Source organism: Coturnix japonica, chromosome 27 (genome assembly GCF_001577835.2).
Source record: "Coturnix japonica isolate 7356 chromosome 27, Coturnix japonica 2.1, whole genome shotgun sequence".
NCBI classification, from domain to species: domain Eukaryota; kingdom Metazoa; phylum Chordata; class Aves; order Galliformes; family Phasianidae; genus Coturnix; species Coturnix japonica.
In genome coordinates, this window is record NC_029542.1 from 4,582,872 (window position 1) to 4,599,123 (window position 16,252).

The 16,252-nt window shown below is 54.4% G+C and overlaps 3 protein-coding genes across 4 annotated transcripts; 1 reads left to right on the plus strand and 2 right to left on the minus strand.

The window, feature by feature from the left end:
- Positions 1-61: 61 nt before the first annotated feature.
- On the minus strand, positions 62-2,382 carry PSMC3IP (PSMC3 interacting protein). Of its 2 annotated transcripts, none has more exons than XM_015886043.1 (8): positions 2,121-2,382; positions 1,868-1,971; positions 1,645-1,734; positions 1,468-1,579; positions 1,239-1,384; positions 961-1,014; positions 657-716; positions 62-561 (listed from the first exon to the last, which is right to left on the minus strand). In XM_015886043.1, the coding sequence occupies exons 1-8, from the start codon at positions 2,155-2,157 to the stop codon at positions 502-504; spliced, it is 663 nt and encodes a 220-aa protein (XP_015741529.1). In that variant the 5' UTR covers positions 2,158-2,382; the 3' UTR covers positions 62-501. The 2 variants fall into 2 exon arrangements, with proteins under 2 accessions (XP_015741529.1, XP_015741530.1); XM_015886044.2 differs by having other exon boundaries at positions 433-561; positions 935-1,014.
- Positions 2,383-2,608: 226 nt separating this feature from the next.
- On the minus strand, positions 2,609-8,929 carry RETREG3 (reticulophagy regulator family member 3). Its single transcript, XM_015886035.2, has 9 exons — positions 8,662-8,929; positions 7,878-7,984; positions 7,356-7,386; positions 6,452-6,578; positions 6,181-6,265; positions 5,622-5,759; positions 5,048-5,127; positions 4,642-4,774; positions 2,609-4,295 (listed from the first exon to the last, which is right to left on the minus strand). Exons 1-9 carry the CDS (start codon positions 8,832-8,834, stop codon positions 3,859-3,861), a joined length of 1,311 nt encoding a protein of 436 aa, XP_015741521.1. The 5' UTR covers positions 8,835-8,929; the 3' UTR covers positions 2,609-3,858.
- A 131-nt stretch (positions 8,930-9,060) lies between these two features.
- On the plus strand, positions 9,061-15,867 carry TUBG1 (tubulin gamma 1). The gene is made up of 11 exons (XM_015886034.2): positions 9,061-9,193; positions 9,335-9,447; positions 9,850-10,017; positions 10,262-10,330; positions 10,986-11,065; positions 11,663-11,789; positions 12,511-12,597; positions 12,838-12,987; positions 14,202-14,354; positions 14,619-14,780; positions 15,215-15,867. Exons 1-11 carry the CDS (start codon positions 9,145-9,147, stop codon positions 15,410-15,412), a joined length of 1,356 nt encoding a protein of 451 aa, XP_015741520.1. The 5' UTR covers positions 9,061-9,144; the 3' UTR covers positions 15,413-15,867.
- The last annotated feature ends 385 nt before the right edge of the window (positions 15,868-16,252 follow it).

Consider the following 16,252-nt stretch of genomic DNA (forward strand, 5'->3'; position numbering starts at 1 on the left):
GACCACGTCCAAGGCCAGCCCTGCTACCCTCTCAACACAGAAGACACCACAGCAGAGCACATCTGGAACAGAAGGATGGTGTTTAATGAATCGTGGGGTTGTGTACAACTCTGTACATACTGTGGGAAGCAGCTCCCTCCATGTATGGAGTTTACAGAAATATGGGCCATAATGGTAATTCGTTCCTTCACCTCCGTGAGGTGCTTCCTTCCTGTTCTTATCAACACACCATCCCTGTAACCCAGTGCTCTTACACCCTCCCAGTCACTGCCTAGTGAAGAAGCCCAACCAAAATGGAGAGGGTCCACTGCTGAGTCAATTGCTCTGAACTTCCCTTCCAGGGGCAAAGCACTTTTAAACAAAAATATATAAAAGTGCAGAACAAGCACAAGCCCTGGAAAAAAATTACAGAAGAAAACGAACCTAAAACCCAACAACTGAGTTTCAGCATTGGATCCACCACCATGTGTTCTCTGTAAAGCAATGAGATCCACCTGCACCTCACAGAGCTGCTGGGAGTGTAACATTGTGCTCCTCATCAGTTTCTATTCCAACCTCCTCCTGCACGAGGACAAAGTGCTCCTGTAGCAGACGGCTGCCCTCTGACACAGCAGGCGCAGCTGCCCTGGGACACAAGCAGAAGCAGGGGGACTTACAAAGAATTGCTTCTTGCTTTTGGGGTATCCCTCCAGGATGGCATCGAGCAGCTCGGTTGCCTGGCAGGACAGAGAAGTTAGATGAGATTTGCAGGACTGATGCTGAGCTTTCTGCCACAGCTGTGGGATACTGCCTCCCATACAGGGAGCCAACACAGCTGTTCCCACATTAACCCCTGCACAGGGATGCAAGAGCTTGTTTTGTTTCCCCAAGAACAAATAAAAGACTGTGCCCGCTCCACTGTCACTGTGGGTTTGCCACTGACATTTCTGCCCACCTCACGTTCAATGGGGAAACCATTACCATCCGCTTCCTCCTCCGCCACTCCTTGCAGTACAGCTTGTGCTCGCTGCAGACCTGTCAAAGGAAAGGCAAAGTGAGAACAACTCAGCCAGCAGCCACTGCATTGAGTGTCTGTGAGCTCAAAGCCAGGAGATGGATTGGTAGCGCCCAGTGACTGGACAAAGATTTGCAAGGAAAGGACAACTTGTGCTATTCCAAGTTGCTCTGAGCAGCCTCGATGCAGACTGTGCTGTACGTTCCTACGTTCCTCACTCCCCCAACCCCCCCCAGCTCTTCACCTTCTCTTTTTCCTCTGGCGTTACGTGGTTGGTGGCAGACTTGATCCTCTCCAGTTTCTCCGTGTAACTGCTGCAGTCCTTCCTCAGCTCTTCAACCTCCCGGGCCATGTCCGTCGTGGTCATGGTGCCGTTCAGCTCCTTCAGCTCTGGAGGGCGGCGCCGATCACCGGCTCGGCCGGTCCCCGCGGTGCCCACGGCCGCCCGCGGTCGGTGCCGTGTGGGCGCTCACCTGCCTCCAGCTGCCGGCAGTTGTTCAGCAGCTCCTGCAGCTCCCGGGATCGCGCGGTGATGTCGGCGTCCAACGCACGAAGCTCCGCATCGCCCGCGGCCGGGAGCTGCTCCTGGGGGCGGGGGGGGCTCAGCGGGGCCGGGGGGGGCGGGGGGCGCGGCCGGTGCCGGGTCTCACCTGGTCGGCGAAGTAAATCTTGTGTTTGCCGTACGGCTTCTCACGGACACGGCCCTGCTGAGCCAGCTGCTCCAGCGCCTTCAGCACGGCCTGGACGGCGGGACAGAGCCACGTCAGCACCGACACCGGGAGCACCGACAGACACCGACAGCCCCAACAGACACCGCCATTCCCGCACTGAGCCCCGCTCCGTGGTTCGGTCTCCCGGCCGTTTCCCGCTCACCGCTTTGCCCATCCCGGTCTCCCGCTGCAGGTTCCCGTGCACATCCTGCGCGCTGTACGGCCGGTTCTGCTCCCGCAGGTAACGCAGCACGACGGCACCGGGCCCTGCGGGACAGCAACGCTCGCACCGTGTCCGCCCAGGAGCGGCTCCTGTCCGTTCCGTCCCCCCCCCCCCGTTCACGTTCCGTTCCGTCCCGTCCCGTCCCGTCCCGTCCCGTCCCGTCCCGTCCCGTCCCGTTCCGTTCCCCGCTCCCCTCCGCTCCCCTCGGGTCCCTCCCGCCCTTTGCTCATCTTCTTCCCGCGCCCCGCTCAGATGCTGTGACGCACTTCCGGCGCGACGCACCGCTAAGGAGAGGCGCTTCCTGTTCCGCCCCGCTTCCGCCCCGCTTCCGGTCGCGGCCCTCGGGCAGTTCCGGTGCCCTTTGTGGCCGCCGTGGCCGTCCCGCTTTCAGGGCGCTCCCCCACAGCCGCTGTCGGCGTCAACTCACCCGATACGGGGCGGCTTTAAACGGGGCGGAACGATCCGGGCCGGGCCGCGGGCACAGCCGCTGCTCCCGGGCCGTTCCCAACGCCGCCATTTCCGCCCCGCGGCTCCATTGAACCCAGTTACCACAACACGAACCGAATGAACCAAGGATTTAATCCCAGCCGTGAGCTCGGCACGGCCCGTGTCCCCCAGCTCAGCTCCATGAGCTCCTCCCTCCGCTCCCACCGCGGCCGTTGTGTCACTATGAGCTGCATCTTGAAAGGTGCAAAGGAAGATTTTATGGCAGAATAAAATAAAGCCTCGGTCACGGCTGCAATAAACCACCCCCGAGGCCGATCCCCGCAGTGTGCGGCCAACAGCCTCAGAGCACAACAAAGGAAAAGCAAAGCACACAGATGGGAGCTGCCCTGAAGAGGTGAATGATCCGTATCTATGGCTTAGAAAAAGCGATGGGGAAGCTCAATGACTCAGAAAGGGCTGGAAAGTTTGGGCGATCCAGCTTGAAGAACGTCTCTCCCCTGTGGGTTGCTGGTTTCAGTGACCACAACAAACAGTTCTTCAGTCACTCGTGGTCGAGCTGCCGTCCTCCATTCGGCTCCTGCTCTCGACTGTACAAAGCTGGGAAGCAGCAGGTTGTCCTGGGAGCCCAGAACAAAACTGGCCACACAGGACAGTCTGCTTCTGTCCTCCAGAAAATCTCCCCGAGAGGCAGTGTCAGGGAAACGTCGTATTGCTGCCGTCCATGCTGAACGTGTTCTGGAACAACACAGGAAGGTTTTACTATTTGTTAGTCCATTAAGAAAGCAACATGAGAACAGCTGCCACATGTGGATGTTCTTTGCGGGATTCTAGTCTTCACAGTAGATGTCTTATTGCCATTAAGTTTCTTACAAAATAGCATCACTAGAAAGCTTGAACTGGAGATGAGTGGCCAATAAAGTCACAAACATTTGTGGCTGTACACCATCGCATTCACAACAGGAGGAAGGTGTTTGTTTCTACCCACAGCTGAATATTGCTGGGAGAGAATTAGATTTCTGTGCATGTTTTAGGGACAGGGAATGATTGTCTTAAAGACAGAACAGCATTAAGTCCCAGACATTAAGTTTGAAGGGAAACCAATCCCATTATCACATAACAGCCCCAAGAAGATCGGCTTCAAGATTGCTCCCAGTGATGCTAAGTCGGTCTGATTTAGTGGTCTCTAGAACTGCAGACACTGGACTAATTGTCGTAGGTGAGGAAATTTGGAGGAAGCAGCATCCTGGCATGAGTGACTGTGGAGCAATCACATCGATGCCTTTTCCCTCTGAATTACCAACACAGTTTATTTCAAAAATCCAAGCGAAGCTACAGAGTCACAGGTCAGTTGACTTCTCAGCCGGGACTGGTTGTATCATTACTCATGCTCACACAAGAGACAACCTAGGTAACTGTGCAATGCTTTTTCCTTCCAGGATTCCCCTCCACGATACACAACAGAAAACCAGAAGGGAAGTGATTGCTTATTGGCCTCGTGAGCCAGCAGGATCCAGCTGGTTCAGCTCAGACTGATCCAGAAGTTCAAAGTCATCTCCTTCTGCATCAGTGTCCAAGTCCAAGCTGGCCGTCCTAAGATAAGTCTTTGCATCTCTGTGGGGATTGTCACTGCGTGAGGAGCCTGGCTGCTGAGTGGCTCCTGACAGTGCAAGTTGTATCATCCCCCTGGTGACAAACCCAGCTATGTTGTTGGTGAGATTCTGTACAGATGGCAGTACACCAGCTTCTTCCTGGTAATAAGGGAGATGCACATCTTCTGTTACTTGTGGGCGGTAAGCCAGACTTGGGATCCCAATGCTGGTGTCATCTTCATCATCTAGGCCAGTTGCTTCTGGGTTTATGGAAGGGAAGTCAGGGAGATCCCGAGCAAAAGATTCTTCTGGGTCACTGTGACCATCCAGGTCTAGAAGAGAAGAATGAACACTTTAAATACACAGCACATGCCAAACACCCTGCAGGCATAGACAGCACAGCAAGCAAAAGCTGGGCCACTGCCTCACCAGAGCAGTTGAACCTGCCAGCCTTTGAAGAACCACCATAATCCTGTACTAAAATACCACATGAATTACAAAGGAAGCTGAGCTGAAAAAAAAAAAACACAAGCAGTTTCATCTCATCCTGGCCATCCAGACAGAGATCAAGCAGCCAGATCTTAAGGGTAGAAGGGAATGTGCATCTTCCCTGCAACCCATCACACTGGTGCCTGCTCACTATTTCATATCTTTGAGAAGCTGCCCATTTCCACTCACCTTCTGATCCCTCTGTCAGTGGAGTCTGACCCCTTGAAAGGTTAAACATCCCACTTTCAGTGTACGAAACCTCAGCATCTGAGTGTTCTGAGTCAGAGATGGTTAGTTCCTTGGCAACCACAGAGTCATCCAGCTTTGAAACAGGAGATACAGTAGAAAATGTCAAATACTGGAAATCTCATTCCTGTGCCTCAAGATAAAACATGCAATCCACTGGCTGCCAGTTAAGCCCAGTCCTCAAGGGACACCAATATCTGAGGCTCATTTCATGCTTTACTGTCTGTCTAGCTTCCATCACAAGGCAGCTACAACATACTGGATACAGTGCTGTGCACTGCATGACTGCACAATGCAGACAGCTTGTTCTTGTTAGCTGAGCTTCTCTGTTCCACAGACACTTCATTACCTTGGGACAGAAAGCAGCAAGCTCCTCTTCACTGTCACTCCCATCATCCGTACCCTCCTGATTAATGGATCGGCGACGTACTGCCAGAAACAGAGGCAAAGCTTATTATTGCTGCTAGGACAGAGGTCTGTTAAAAAAAGATTAAAAAAATCAGCTTTGCACCATGCAGAAAACCCAAAACTGGCAGACTGGGACATAACACAGCATACTTTGTTCATCAGCACAGCAATGACTTGGGCTGCTGCAGATCTGTTGCTGAGATGAACACGCTTTGCAGCAACTTTAAAGTGAAAAAAGAGGAAGGACTCAGTAGTACTGCAGCACAGGACGAACAGTTCTGGCAGCTGAGAAAAGGCACAGTTCAGCACTACAAACAGCTTACACCTAGTGCTCACTACCTGGCAGTTTCCCATGGAGGCAGAGCTGCCTTGCTTCCCTGCCAATCAGTTGTATTTGCCAAGGGCCCTGGAATAGCTGCCATTTGAGACATGCAGCACTGTCCCACTCACTCCAAGATGGGGACTTTATCAAACACCAGTACCTGAAAGGTCAGAAACACACTATGGTAACTTACATTGCTTTTCCCGCTGCTTTGATATCATGTAGCCTCGAACACTGAAATCCAGCCGCTGCAGAGCTGGTTCCAGCTTCATGTACATGCGATGCCCCAACCTGTGGTACACAGCAAGGGGCCACAGCAGGACGAAGAGCACTGAGAAAAGTAGGAACATTGATTAGAAATTGTACAGGATGTTACTTGGCAAATATCTTGTTCAGTTTGTGAGTCAGTATCACATACATACAGAATCAGAAGATCTGAGCACTAAAGGTAACATGGCAAAGGCTGTCAGAATGGGTGCAATCGCCTCTGCTAACTTAAGAAAATAGAGAAACCAACTCTTCAGTGCTCAGATCTGTAGTTAACAAGCACTCAAACATGTTCTGTCTGAACCAGAGACCTTAGAGTCCCGGTCAGTAATCAGCATATTCTAGGCAGAACGTATTATTTTAAATTTAAAGCCACTCACACAGGTTTTCCTTCGGAGCAGAAAGCTCTATCCCTCAGACATTCAGATCTTGTATATCTCTACCCCTCTTCATTTTAAGATTTGGCACAGGGTTCTTCTACTTACAGAGCAAGTATGAGAGCAGGAGTCCAGGGATATACCGGCCCAGAACAGCCAGGAATGTAAAGACTCCACATACTAGAAGGCAAAACTGAACACATGGGAGACAGTGAGTTTCCAAAGTTAAGTGATGGAATCACTCACTTCTTTATCATCTTGCTCTCTGAAGATTTCTAGGTAAAGTTCTAACTCTTAACAAAGCAAAGCCTTCCTAGCATTCAACCATCACAAAGGGATGCCAGCAGTCAGTAATTTACTAAAGTTTACCAGTTCTCACCTTGCCAGGGCTTTCCCTCTTGAAAACAAAGAGATTACTTAAGAAGTTGGTCCAAGACACCCATCCTTCAGCCAAATGGTGACACAGTTCTGGCACTCCAAGCAGCCGAGGGTGGACATATCCCCAGCTGCAGGAAAGGTAAAAATTCAGAAACAAGGTTTTAAGTAAGCCTTGTGCCTTACTTAAATGTGTCTGATTACTTCAGAGGCACTATCTTCATTAAGTTCTACTGGTGTTTCTTAACTGCTAGTCACAAGTACATGAAACTTAGGAATAGCAATTCCTTTTGTATTTGGGCTTCTTACAAATACAAACAACAACCACCCAACAAGGAAGTCATGTGGCAACAGCTCAAGTGATTTAAGCAGGTGTTGAGCATCCAGTGTGGCTCAGCAGCATAAGCAGGCAGAAGGGTGTGCCCAGAGATAGGAAGGTGTTATTAGTAAGAGAACACCCACTATTAATACTGCAGTCAGACCATAACTATGCACTAACAATCCCTGGGACGTGACTCTTTAGACATTCCACACCTGGGCTCAGAAGATGCATTTATTGGTACAAAAAGTTGTTTTCCTGCTACTGGAGACCCATACAAAAGGAACTGTTTTTAAGACAGCACCTCTAACTTAGGGGTGGAAGGGAATAGAGCAGCAGAGATTTTACAGTGCTCAAGCAAGCATTACTGTATGCCAATGTAAAGGCAAAGAGTAATGGTTTGTGCAAGTAAAAAACCTGTCACAGCAGAATGACAAAGTTCAGGGCTCCATTCTCCCTCCACTAAGCAGTTTCCTTCTCTCCTTTCATTCCCCTCTTAAAGAAGCCAACGTTACAAGCACGTGCAGACAATTATTACACAGTATCATGGCAAAGTACCAAATAGCAGAGAATTCAATTAGTTTCCTACCTCTCATTGTCTAATTCGTCAGGTCTTGCCACTAAAATATTAAGAACAGACACTATGTTAGTTGCAAGGAATTTGCTATAAGAAAGCTCAGCTTTGGGGATTCAAGTAAAGTTTTAATTAGCTGGGAGACACCTGAAAAAAGACATTAACTGTTACAGAACATACGACTCGCTCTATAACACGTTTTAAACATGTACATGTTACAGTACAAGATTGCAAGAGAGCCTCCTTGTTGCCTCCTATGACGTTCTACAAACAAACACTACAGTCAAGGAGACTTCCTCATTATGCATTAAGAGACTGCAAGTTTCTACCAAATAAAACACAAGGGAGAACTCAGAACATTATGAGGCAAACGCCAGCACCACAAGTGTGAGAAACTCCTATTATTTGTATGGGTCAGGATCTTGTGCGTGCTTCTAGTCTTGGATTCTGCTGAGCACCAAATGCTGCACACTCTGCACCTCCTGATCTGAAGATAATGCTTCATTTTCTGATAATAACTTAAACGTTGCAACTTACCTCCAATTTCAGGCCAAATTTTGCTCTTCCACTGATCTAGACAAACTACTACTATAAGAGTAAATGCAACCAGGCACACCAATCGAAGAGAAGTCAGAGCAAAGAACCTATGGCAAAGAAACGAACAAATACGTGACCAGCAGGATCTGTGACATGCGAAGGGGACATCACGAACCCGCTGCAAAACGTGCCAACAGCTACAGATAGAGAAAAGCAGCGGCTGCTTATCAGCTGCCCACGGCCCTGGAGAGGAGCTTATCTCCCGGCGCTGTGCACACTCCTCATTTGCAGCAGGGCTGGAATTCGCGGCCTGCAGGTCACCCTGTGCCCTGGTCCCACCGCCCAGTTCTGGTTTCGCTGATCAATGTTGTGCTGTAGGACCAGGTGCTCAATACACTCAGAGGGATGAAGCTCGGGCAGCTGCGGCGCTTCCAGGCTCCCGCCGTGAGCTGCCGCACAACCGGATGTTACCGGCCCGTACCCCAACCCACGAGCCGTCCCGGCCACGGGAGCTGCGGGACCGGCGCTCAAAGCTCCGCGCCGGGAGGTCGCACTCCCCGACCCGAGAGGCGGCCGAGCGCCCCGCGCGCAGCCCGTAACGGCCGGAGCTGCCGGCACCGCCCCGAGCAGCGCAGCGACGGCCCGGCACGAACCGACGGGCGGGAGGCCCAGGAGCCGGCCGGGACCGAGGCGGCGCAGCGCGACCAGCGCAACCAGCGCAGGCCCCGCAGCCCCCGCAGCCCCGCAGCCACCGGCGGCCCCGCAGCCACGTCCCGGCGCTCACCAGAACAGCCCGTGAGCCGCCGCCCAGCACAGCGCGCTGCGGCCCGGCCGCTCCCACAGCAGCGCGGCCTGCACGGCGCTCAGCAGCCGCTCGTACGGCCCCAGGCGGCCCCGCAGCGCCGCGCTCAGCTCCCGCACCCGCCGCTGCCGCTCGCCGGGCCGCGCCGCCGCCATGGCTCCTCGCCGGCATCAACATCCGGTCTCCGCCGACATGGCGGCCCCCAGCGCCGGAAGCGGGACGGCTCCGGGCGCCGCCATCTTGGCCGAAGCGTCGTCCCCGCCGGCCGCGACCGCGCACGCGCGTTTCCAGGGCGCCGCGACGGGACGGCGGAAGCGGGAGCGGAAGTGCGGCGCGCGCATGCGCAGAGCGGTTGGCGCCGAGCGGGAGACGGCGGCGGAGCGCACGGAGCGGGACTGAACGGAACGGAACGGAACGGAACGGGACGGGACGGGACAACGGGACGGGACAACGGGACGGGACGGGATGCCGCGGGAGATCATCACCTTACAGCTCGGCCAGTGCGGCAACCAGAGTGAGCGGCACACACAGCCGGGCGGGGCCGGGATGATGGGCGGGACGGGGCGGGGACCGGAGGGGGGGGGCGGTCATTGACCGGATGGGGGGGGCTCATTGAGCGGATTTTGGGGGGGCTCATTGACCGCCGTCCCCGCAGTTGGGTTCGAGTTCTGGAAGCAGCTCTGTGCCGAGCACGGCATCAGCCCCGAGGGCATCGTGGAGGAGTTCGCCACCGAGGGCACCGACCGCAAGGACGTGTTCTTCTACCAGGTACCGGTTACGTGTTCTTCTACCAGGTACCGGTTACGTGTTCTTCTACCAGGTACCGGTTACGTGTTCTTCTACCAGNTACCAGGTACCGGTTACGTGTTCTTCTACCAGGTACCGGTTACGTGTTCTTCTACCAGGTACCGGTTACGTGTTCTTCTACCAGGTACCGGTTACATGTTCTTCTACCAGGTACCGCCGCTCCCGGTTCTTTCACACCGCTCGTACCGGGGCCGGCCGCGCTGCCGCAGCCCCGCACTCGGGTGCTCCAGGGTCGCTCCTCCCTCGCTCTGCATCGTGCTCGTGGTGGCCGGGAGGTGGCACAGTGCAGGACATGGCACAGTGCAGGACGTGGCCCTTGCGAGGAGCTGTGCTGCAGCCTGACCCGACTGCTGCTCCTTGCAGGCAGATGATGAGCACTACATCCCGCGAGCTGTGCTGCTGGACCTGGAGCCCCGAGTCATCCACTCCATCCTGAACTCCCCTTATGCCAACCTCTACAACCCAGAGAACATCTATCTGTCTGAGCATGGAGGTGGAGCTGGGAACAACTGGGCAAGCGGCTTCTCACAGGTAACAGGCCCTGGTGCTCCTATACATGAACACAGAGCAGTTACCGAGGCTTTACTGTGGCCTTTCTCAGGCTCAGGATGCACTTGGCAGAATTCTGAGTCATTCAGCAGAGGCATAGGACTGACTGTGGCACCCTGGGGACAGGATCCCAGTGCCCATCTGACTTGGCTTCACGTCCAGCTTGATAAACTGTGCACTGCTTTCTGTGGGAGATGAACAAATCCTGTTCTGATCTCTCTTGCAGGGAGAAAAAATCCATGAAGATATATTCGACATAATAGACAGAGAGGCTGATGGCAGCGACAGTTTGGAAGTAAGTACATTGGGAGCTTTGGATGTGGTTATCAAAAAATACCAAAAGCCTGGAGACAGCTTTGGGGCTTCTTTGCCTTGTGCTTCTGGCAGGACCTTGACTGCCGTCCAGATAAAACCATTTCCTGTATGGAGACAGACAGGGCTTCTTAGTGTTTGTGTCAGGCTGTCACACAGCAACAGGGAAAGGGAAAATACTGTCATAGAATAAGTTGGCAGAAAATCTAAGAGCAGAGCGTGGGATCTGCAGAAAGCAGGGACGGTCCTAATGTCAGGTAGAGGGAGTTTAGGCTCTGAGGGGAGGGCACAGGAAAGGGGCTGAAATCTGCCTCCATTTAATGTGACCAACTGGGTGCTGAGGGTGACATCTGAGCTATTCTGAGTTCTGGTTTGGGGTGGGAGGACTCCAGGAGGCTCCTGAGCAGTGGTTGTACTTTGTGACATGTGCAGAGAAGTAGAATCCTCCCATGCTGGAGAAGTGGCGTGATGAGCATGTGGTTGTCATTGTGGTCTGGAGGAGCCAGAGCTGACCTCCACATGCTTTCAGCTCCTGCTTGCAGCAGTATTGCCACGGGGAGGTTCTCACCTTTGCTGGCAGGCCTCTACTCTTGGGGCTGAATTGGACCTTGAGCTTCCTGCGTTCTGCTTCCTTCCAGGGATTCGTGCTTTGCCACTCTATTGCTGGTGGAACTGGCTCTGGGCTGGGCTCTTACCTCCTCGAGAGACTGAATGACAGGTGAGCATTCAGCCTTTTCCCCTTCCTGCACTGCAGAGTCTGGCCCAGGCCAGGCACCCTGCCAAAGCAGAGAGCTGACTCAGAGCCCAGGCTACCACCCCCACCCAAATAGTGTCTTGTGCAATCCCTGGCAAACTGCCCACGGAAGGGATGGCTCCTGATATGCCTTTGGACTACAGAGGCTCTGAAATTGGACTTGTGCTGTCCAAACTGTGCCATCCCTCAACCATTCTTACCAGGCAGCTGCCTTCTGACACCTTGGCTGTGCTGTGGAGGGTGGGAGGCTCTGGTTGTAGGTTCTGAGCTGCCATCCCTGCCTGTTTCAGCTTGCAGCCTCTTGAAAAGGCTTGTAGGCAGCTCCTTAATCAGCCTGTGGATGGCTCAAGCCTTGCCTGTAGCTCTGTCTGGCAGCCTGCTCCTGCGCTGTTGGGGTAGGCACTGCTGGGACAAATTCTCTTCCTCCCTGGGAGCAGAATCTGGCATGCAGTGCTGGTGACTCACTGCTGTCCTGAGCCTGGAGACTGCAAAGAGAGCTTGTGGGAGGAGACAGTGCTGCCTTGGCAATGTTAACCCTTGATGGCTGGGCTTTCTCACTAGGTATCCCAAGAAGCTGGTGGAGACCTACTCTGTTTTCCCAAACCAGGATGAGATGAGTGATGTTGTGGTCCAGCCATACAACTCTCTACTGACACTGAAGAGGCTGACTCAGAATGCTGACTGTGTGGTAAGAGCCCTACTGCATGCTGGCCCAGTAGCACAGCCAGCTCCTGTGCAGCAGCCCTGTCCCTGGCAGCTCTGAAGTGCAGCCTTTACTGGGGCAGGTACCGCAGCCTCTGAAGCCCCATGCACAGCAACGAGTACACTTCTGTCCAGTAGGTCTGGGCAGATATGGTGGTTCTAGGGACCAGGGCCCTGCACTAGCCCCTCCCAAGCTGCCTTGCTTGGCAGTTTTGCCTCTTGGATCTGTCAGATTCTTCCCATGGCAGCAGTGGGCTAGATGTGCTTCCTCTGTAGCACTGCCCCACAGCCTTCACTTCAACTCAATTCCAGCATTCACAGGCCCTAGGCAGGCGACATACTCAGTCCTAACCAAGACTCCTGTTCTTCCTTACCACCTCAGCTTTGCACATGGCAGGGCAGTAACAGCTGTACCAGTGCTGCTGAAGGTTACTGCGAGGTGCTGGCCCAGAGGCTGTGCTCTATGGGAGGGCACAGGGGAGCACAGCCAAGTTGAAGGCAAGAGTTCCCATTGACAGTGTCTGTTACGCTCCACGAATGAGTCAGCTTGTGGTTTCGAGTGTCTGCCACCTGCCACAGAGCACTCTGTGGGGTTGGGACTCATGCTGGGCCAGACTGTGCGATCTGGTGCCCTGCGACATGTGGTATGGGCTGCCTTTTCTCTGGCTGCCTCTGAGAGCCTTCACAGAGCTGTTTTTCTCTTGCAGGTGGTTCTAGATAACACAGCGTTGAATCGTATTGCGACAGATCGGCTGCACATTCAAAACCCATCATTCTCTCAGATCAACCAGCTGGTGAGAAGGGCTCTCCCCTCTGGAGAAGCTGGCACAGGGCTTTCTCGGTGGCTGGGATTTGGTTTGAGCCTGCTCCTTGGGCTTGGCATGATGCTGGACAGCCTGGGACTGTGAATGTGGTTCCTCTGCTCTTCTTCAGGGTGTATTCCAAGGGCATGCAGCTTCCCTTGACCTAGTTTTTTAAAGCAGGCTTTGAATATGCTCTGTAACCACTCGGTGACCTGGTCCTCTTCCCCCCAGGTCTCCACCATCATGTCTGCCAGCACCACCACACTCAGGTATCCCGGCTACATGAACAACGACCTCATTGGTCTGATTGCCTCGTTGATCCCCACCCCACGACTGCACTTCCTGATGACGGGGTACACACCACTCACCACAGACCAGTCGGTAAGGCAGCCTTCTGGGGACTCCTCCTCTTCCCTGAGGGCACTGTGTAACATCCCATCAATCCATAGTCTTGGCATGAGCTGTAATTGCATGCTACTAATCCCAGATCCATGTGTAGCTACCTCATGTGACAGCTCAAGCACAGTATGAATCAGCCACGAGCAGGCAGCTGTGCTTGTGCTGGGCTAACTCCTTACTCCAGACATCCTCAGGATATCTGTGGCAGATACAGCAAGGCCAGTGATATTTGATTTGGCAAAAGTCATCCTTAGAAATTATCAGAACAAGCCCAGCAAAGCCCCCCTGCTAGTCCTGTCATTGCAGTGGACCACAAGCTCACACCATTCAGATCAGAACACTATTGGTCGTTGCCATGCCAAGGCTGAATATGGTCTCCAGGTGTCAGCTTCCCCAGGGTGCACCCAGGGAGGGTTGGTTACCCTTCACCTGCATCAAACATTGCCACTAGTGTTCAGCCTGTTCCCAGCCAGTGCCCCCCCCGGCCACAGGGGAGAATGAGGCTGTTCTGTTTTGAGACACTCACCTGCGCTGGCCGTGTCTCAGTTCTGCTGGGGGCTAACAGCTGCTATTCTCCTCTTGTGTGCATTTCCTCAGGATGTTACTCAGAGAAACAAATCTGAAAAACTGCTGGCTCTGAAAAGGGTATCAACTGCGTGTTCTGTCCTCCCAGAGAGGAGTGTGGGGGGGGTTCAGCCAGCAGCTCAGAGGGTACTTGGAGCCGAGCTGCCACACTGCCAACCTGTCCTTGCCTTAGGCACACTCCTTTAGGTGCTGCGCCTGGCACCTACTGCTGTGAGACTGCTGTGGCTGCCCACGGGCTCAGTGCAGGGTGGTCCCTCTCCCATCTTCCAGCCTTGCTCCTTGTCTCGGAAGTGGAACAGGACAGATGTATGATGGCAACGTTAAATGTTTCCCTTCACTCTGAGCTCAGCTGAGCTGCACCCCCAACCCCAGCTGCATTGCAGTTCAGCTCTCTTGTGGGAGCCTACACCAATGCTCCAGCTCTCAGCCTGGCTGTGCTTGTGGTGTGACTTTGGGATTTCTCCATCCTGCATGCAGCTTTGCATGTGACTCCATCCCAACGGCAAGGGCTTCTCTTTCCAGCTGCCCTCTGTTCCTGTGTGCGTGTGCAGGGCAGCAGGAGGGCAAGGGAGCTGCACACCCACAGCCTCTGACTCCAGCTATGTTTGCAGGTGGCCAGTGTGAGGAAAACCACAGTCCTGGATGTGATGAGAAGATTGCTGCAGCCTAAAAACGTGATGGTGTCCACCGGTCGAGACAGGCAGACCAACCACTGCTACATTGCCATCCTGAACATCATCCAGGGGGAGGTAGATCCCACACAGGTGAGCTCCTGCATGATGCCATTTCAGATGCTGATGGAAATGGTATGAGAATGGCACAGCCACCATGTTCCTGCTTGGAAATCCCAGAGTGAGGCTGAAGGGTGCCTGAGAACTGGCCCCAGGTTGCTCCTTCATGAGGCCGTGTGCTATTTGGTGAAGTCTGCCTTTTAGAGGCTGTATGCCCTGCAAGGAGCAGCTCCTGGGAGTGCTGCAGCTAGGCTCTGCCCAGAACCCTGCTACCCTTTGCTGCTCTCACCCCACCAGGTTCACAAGAGTCTGCAGCGGATCCGGGAGAGGAAGCTGGCTAACTTCATTCCCTGGGGTCCTGCCAGCATCCAGGTGGCTTTGTCACGGAAGTCCCCCTACCTGCCATCAGCACACCGTGTCAGTGGCCTCATGATGGCAAACCACACCAACATCTCCTCGGTGAGTGCCTTCCCTTTGCACCACAGGCAGTATGTTGGGCCCTTGAAGCTGTGGTTCTGACCATTATTTTACAGACAGCTCTTCGGACTTTCACAAAGTCACAGTGGCCTAAGATGAGGGGTGGGTAGGCAGTCCCAGTTTGCAGCACATTGGGATTTAGGTCATTTGGGTTGCGGTCCCATCCATCTGTTCTGCATCCTCTGGGCACATCCCCATCCCCTTGTGCTATTCTCCTGGGAGCAAGACTCCCTATGCATGGCCAAAAGCAGCCTGAAGAGCACGAGCTGATCTCTAAGCATTGGTGGGATGCAGGCAGCAGCTCCTGCCCTGAAGGCCCGACGCTGCTTGAAGCCTGACGAGGCGAGGGCCCCTCCCTGGGCTGTGCATGGGCTCTCACCAGTCCTGTCCTACCTGATTGCTGTGCTGCTCCCCAGCTGTTTGAGCGGACGTGCCGGCAGTACGACAAGCTGCGCAAGCGGGAGGCTTTCCTGGAGCAGTTCCGCAAGGAGGACATCTTCAAGGACAACTTCGATGAGCTGGACAACTCACGGGAGATTGTGCAGCAGCTGATTGATGAGTACCACGCAGCCACGCGCCCCGACTACATCTCATGGGGCACACAGGAGCAGTGACCTGGGGACAAGAGGTCTCATGGCCACCATCACGTGCTGCAGGGCACAGCTCTGCTGCACCCACACAGAGCACCACTCATGCCCCCCATAGAGCTGCCAGTGGGTGCATACACACACACACACACACGTGTGCTCCTCAGCAGTGAGCAGCACTGCCCCTGCAGGGCCTGGGCAGAGGACAGCCTCCACCACACTGCATGCCCTGGCCCAGGATGGGATCCTCTTGCCCTGGGAGCACGTGTGCACTTGGAGGAGGGCAAGAGGGGAACGGGGGGCCTGGAGCAGGCCTGGCCCAAAGGCTGGGCCCTGTGGCTGAGGGCTGCGTGTGGCTGAGCTAGTCCTTGCCCTGGGCAGAGTCTTTCTTCCTCCTTTGCCAGATCAGGCCTGAGCCACTGGCTGCATCTATATATTTTTGTAGGTTATTTTGCTTTAATAAAGGCTGTTCCTGCACTGACTGCCCGCAGTGAGTCCCCACTGCACTGCAGCACCAAACAGGAGCCCCTGCAGTGGGCAGCATGCTGCTGGGCAGGTGCTGCGGCAGAGCCAGAAATACAGGCAGGACCTGCAGCGCAGCTGACCAGGACACCTCCCCGCCCGGCCTGCACTGCACTCGTGGTGACGGCGTTAATGTTTCACAGGGGTGAGGCCACAGGCAGGAGGACCCTGCTGGGATGCCATCCCCCCCACTGCAGCCCAAAGTAAAGGGATGGCAGCAGTAGGGAGGACAAGAGGCTGCCAGCACTGCTGGCCCATGCGCAGCCAGCTCTGGTGCTGCTCAATGCGAGCAACCACGCAACCCCTGACAGCATGGGGTGCGGGGCATTGCTGGCCGCAGCCTGT